General features: G+C 32.8%; 1 protein-coding gene across 4 annotated transcripts in view; it reads left to right on the forward strand.

The window, feature by feature from the left end:
• The window catches only part of XRCC4 (X-ray repair cross complementing 4), a 239926-nt gene that overhangs the window by 22606 nt on the left and 211840 nt on the right, over positions 1-5480 (forward strand). For all 4 annotated transcript variants that reach the window (XM_019652565.1, XM_019652564.1, XM_019652567.1 and 1 more), the window contains one exon: positions 1861-2008. In XM_019652565.1, coding sequence (XP_019508110.1) covers positions 1870-2008 — 139 coding nt within the window. In that variant the 5' untranslated portion in view covers positions 1861-1869. The remainder of the gene's footprint in view (positions 1-1860; positions 2009-5480) is intronic.

Here is a 5480-nt window from a genome sequence, read left to right on the forward strand (position 1 = left end):
TCAGCATCTTAGCTGTAGAGGGCAGTGTCACTGGCCTTCATATGTGGGATCCGAACCGGGGCCCTCTGGCATCCCAAGCCAGCTCTTAACCAATGCGTCACTCCGCCGGCCCTAGGAAAGAAAAGTCTTTAATAAATAGTACTGGGTCAATTAGATATTCATGTTGAAAAAATGCATGTTGATCCCTTCTTGACACAATGCACAGAAATCAATACCAGATGCACTGCTGATTTAAATGTAAGAGATAAAATATAAAGCTTTTAAGTAAGCATAGGGGAGCATCTTAGTGACAAAAGAGTAGACAAAAAGTATAACTATAGTATAAATGTTTTGATAAATTGTAGCTTCATTAAAATTAAGAACTTTTCACCCAAAGGTACCATTATGAGTGAAAAGGTAACTTACAGAGTGGAAGACAATATTCATAATGCATATATCTGTAAAAAGATTCATATCCAAAATATGAAGAATAAATCAAGAAGAAATAAAGAACAAATTAATAAGACATCAATAAGGAAAAGATTGAACAGGCATTCCACAAAACAGGATATTCAAGAACCTAGTAAATTTATGAAAAGGACTCAACATCACTGCTCATCAGGGAAATATAATTAAAACCACAATGTAATACTATATACCTATTAAAATGGGTAAAATTAAAAAGGTGAGATGTTTGCAAGGATGTGGAGCAAACTCAAATATACCAAGTGTAAATTGGTACAAACCTTTTAGAAAACTTTTGGCTGTATAGTACTAAAACTAAACATACTTATAGCCTGATACAGCAATTTCACTGAGAATTATATACTCAGAGATATATACCCAACAGAAATGCATAGATATTCACTAGAATGTTTATGACAGCACGATCTGTGATAGTGAAAACCTGGAAAGTACTCAACTGCCTATCACCAGTACAAAGGATAAATAAGTTGTATTATTTGTATGTAACAGAATATTAGACAACCATGAGAATGATCTACAGCTCTAAGAAACAATATGGATGACTTTCTCAAATATAATGTTGAGCAAAAGAAACCAGACAGAAAGTAAAACATGCTGTGAGATTATATTTACATAAAAGTACAAAAACTCTCAAACCCTAATTTCTGTTAGAAATGAGGAGAGTGTTTATTTGGGGACACAGTGACTGGCAGGGAGGTATTATGAGAAGTTCTTGGGTGGTAATGTTCTGCTTCTTGATCTACGCACTGCTTACATGGATCTATTCAATGTTAAACTCATCAAGTTGTATTTTTGATATGTGTACTTTCCCCTGGGTATAATACTTTAATACAAAGTTTTAAAAATGCAGAAAAGAAAAGTTTTTTTGGCCTTAGGCTGTGATAGCTCCATGTAACACATCTCTATAGCAGGGTGTTCCTGTCTGAGTGGGCGGAGTGAGCCTGGCAGCTTCTTTCTTGGAGAAGTCATGACTGACCGGGTGTTGCCAACCCCTGGATCCTGAGATTTTCTTTTCTTAATCTTTGTGCTTACTCTCGCTCTTTTTTTTTTTTTTTTCATTTTACAGTCTTTCTCCAAACAGAGAAAGTGGCTATTGAATCTTGTGGAAAATTTACTGTTCATATTGGAGATAGTAGTTTTTATTCAGCCGCATGACTTAGGCAAATTATTCGCTATTTATGGGCCTCACCTTTCTTCATCCGTAAAAATGGTGAATCGATATTGCGCAGAACTATGATTTACTAAGCTTGGTAGTTGTTTAAGTATTATAGGTTCTTTTTTTATAAAAAAATATTTTCTTGGTGCTTTGTATAGCTGAGGTACCAGTATGGAAAATGTCTCTATTTGATAGTCACAGTTTCTTGCAAAAATATTAATTTTATTTTTCTATAATAGGTGAACAGCATGAAGAAAAAAGTAAGCAGAATCTGTCTTGCATCTGAACCTGATATAATTCATTTCCTACAAGTCACTTGGGAGAAAACACTAGGATCTGGTTTTGTTATTACACTGACTGATGGTCAGTCAGCATGGACTGGGACAGGTAATATAAAAAGCTAAATTTCAACAATTTGCTATTTTTCACTTCTCAGTGATATTTCAGATTAAAGTGCCTTTTAAAAAATAGATGTTGGATACAATTAACATGATTGCTTTTATTTATTATTGCTGTCTTAATTCATATAGATTTGTAATATTTAATGCCATTTTCTATAATTAGTATTAATAGAAAGATAGAGAAATAAGCATATGCCCCAGCAAATTCGGGTTCCCAATTGAGCCTTAGTACTTGGTGTTGGTTGGAGTTTTTAAATGATCTCTTTATATAAAACATAAATAGTACTTCTGTAGCTGTATCTTTTCCTAGTACCCCAGGGAAATACTGGAAGGCAGGGAAAGGGGGTTGGTTGGATGAAGGGTTTGTGAAGGGTTGGCTTGGTGAAGTAGGGTAGTGGTGCTTTTCATTTCATATACTTATAATGTTTGAATTAATTTCCTATGAACATGTGCTACATTTGTAACAAAGCAAAACAGAACTCACAGCTTAAAACTTTGTAATGCAATGTTCAAACATATATGGGATTTTGGCAATTATTTTATGAAATAATGTTTGATTATTTTTATCTTTGGTGATGATCTTTCTAAAACGGCTAATGGTCCTGAAATAATTTATGGGACATGGCAGGTATAAAGTCAAGAATCTAGAATTATGCTTTACTTATATAGCAAAGTTTTAATGCTCTTCTAAAGTATTTTATCAAAAGATTTAAAAACTATTTCTAAACCAGTACATCAGTCATTTCTATAGTTGTGAATGATGTTTTAGGCAAAATAATTTTAAAATTAATTTACATACTATTTATATCTTCTATCAACTTTTGAAAAATTTCCCTAAAATTTGTTACTATGATTATTATATCACACTTTAAATTTACATACCTTCTGGAATTTTGTTTCTTGAATGTTGAAAATTCTGTTATGCAATACAGTGAAACTGAATTTATACTTTCAGTGTTTTTCTTTTTTTGTGTGTGTGTGTGTCTCTTTTGAGAGAGAGCAAGGAATGTTGATATAAGGATTATTGTAAAATAAAGACATTTCAAGGGTAATATTTGCAGTGCCTGTTATGGATGGTATCTAGTTAAGCCGTAAATTTCTACATACGAGAAATCAGTTGTTGGTTGCTGTAGTGCAGGAGTGGAGGAAAATTTCTTAAGCTCTATGTATGCTGGTGAAGGTTCACCCAGGCGGCAGTAGCTTTGTTTTAGGGTGAAGGGGGGTGCACAGGGCTGAAGACCATGGCAGTAGGTTAATTCTAGTCATTTGGGGGAGAGGAACAGTTCTGACAGCACACAGCCTGGGAGGCAGGTCCTCGCTGAAGTCGTTGCTTGTATGTGAGGAATACTGTATTTTAATTTAAATATTTCTAATTAACAAGTGCGTATTCTGTATAATGAGAAGTTATGGTCAAACAGAGGACCTTGAGGTGCTTTAAGAGCCTTAATTATCAAAGGAAAAGATTAAATTCGAATCCAGTCAGTAACCCTCATTCACCAAGGCAAAGAACAATAATTATATTTAAAATTTTTTAAAATCATTAATCTTTGGGGAAAAAAAAGAGTAATCTTATTAACACTTAAATCTTAATTTACCCAGAAATTGAAGTTAACTTTATTATGAGTCACTTTGTTTATGTGATACAAAAAGTGCTGGCAGTTTTTTTTAATATTATTTCACTAGACTGTGTCCATTGAAAGCAAGGAACATAGCTAATTTGTCTATGTAAGTATCTTGATCAGTACTTAGAACATATATCCTTAACAGATATTTTTTTGAAAGAGAGAATAAAAGGATGCCTCAAATATAGAAAGCTGGTTAGGAAAAAAAACCTGAAGTATTTATTCATTTTAGAGTTAGCATATTTTTTTAATGAAAACTCTAGTTTCATATTTATTGTTGGCATTGATTATAAATGCAGTATGTTCTATCATTTATTTTCTAGCTAATGGAATTTAGTGTGACAAAAGTATAATATCAAACTTCTGTATCCTTGGGTGGGTTGGCTTCCAGTACTGAACAGGTTTTCAAAAGAAAATTTTACAGTGCACTGTGTAGGTTCATTTTATTTTCAAATATGTCTAATAAAGTTTTAAATCTTACATACGTTTTATACTTTCATTATTCATTTCTATTTTCTTGTTTAAATTTCAGGGACAAAATATGAAACCAAATAATATAACATTGTTTCCGTGTTTAGTTAAGGTTTATTACATAAATATAATTTGGTTTGGCACTTTACAGATAGACAATAATATGATTAAGAACATTGAAACAATTAAATAATTGAAACATGAAAATGGATTTCCTTCCTATACCTCATCCTGTTTTTTGTACAACTTTTTGATTGCTGCAACCTTCAATTTGGATAATTTTTTTCTCTTTTCATTTGAGTGAAATTAAAAGGATGTGGGGTTCCTTTTAATCTCCCACACACTAAACTCACTGATTTCTTTTCCATTAGCAATGTTTTATCTAATGAATGTTTTGGGGTCTAATTATCTTGTGGTCTATCATCACTTCAACATTATAGGGGGTTATATCACAGGGTTAAGTCACAAAGTGGGTTAATGATCGATGTCTATTATGTGATTTATAAGAATTGCAGTCGGCAATAAGAAACTTATATCACCCATCTCTGGAGTTGTTTAAATTTCATTGAATAGTAAATTAAATTTTATTAATTCTTCTAGTACCAAATAATTATATCCACTTATATTTGTCCTAAACATTGACAGGGCTCAGTGGAAAAAGGAATTTTAATAAATGAAGTAGTACAGTGGGTCCATGATGTGATACCATCAAGAAACCTAAATAAGGCCGTTTATCTTCTGAGCTCCAACGCAAACTTAAGATATGCACAGTTTTTGGTTAGTTATACATAAGGATCCACAGGAAAGAACCTTCTTTCCTTATTTACATTTCCACCTACCCACACATAGTGTTAAAACGGTGCTTTCTTGGCTCCTACCTGTCTGAGAAAATTTTCTTGTTTTGTGATCTTGTTGGCCTGCTCACTTTTTATAACATATTATGTGATTCAGCTGTATCCTTGCTGAGTTTTATTATTTCCGTGGCTTTTATTCCTAGTCACTGAAGTTCGTGGAGCATTGAATGCTTACAGCTGTGCTTCTTCCAGTTGTTCTGAGCACAAAATTCAAAACTGGTGATCAAGTTGTTTTTCCAAGATTGAAGTTCTGAATAGGCAGTCAAAACTTCACATTTGCTGTTATAGAAATGTTCAAGTACATTTGAGGAAAAACTGGTACCTTTTTAAAATACAGTTTTTAAAGGGGATGTGTAAATAGATAATTTCCTTTCATATGTTTTTTTCTTCCCCCAAATGAAATATCCCATAATAATAATCAACACGGCATTCACTGTTAGAGTAACATAAGAAGATATCTAAAATGTCAGCACTTTAATCTAGGCTCCATAAGACTGGCATTTTTGTCTCT

The sequence above is a fragment of the Hipposideros armiger genome, unplaced genomic scaffold (assembly GCF_001890085.2).
Source record: "Hipposideros armiger isolate ML-2016 unplaced genomic scaffold, ASM189008v1 scaffold_182, whole genome shotgun sequence".
Taxonomy (NCBI): Eukaryota; Metazoa; Chordata; class Mammalia; order Chiroptera; family Hipposideridae; genus Hipposideros; species Hipposideros armiger.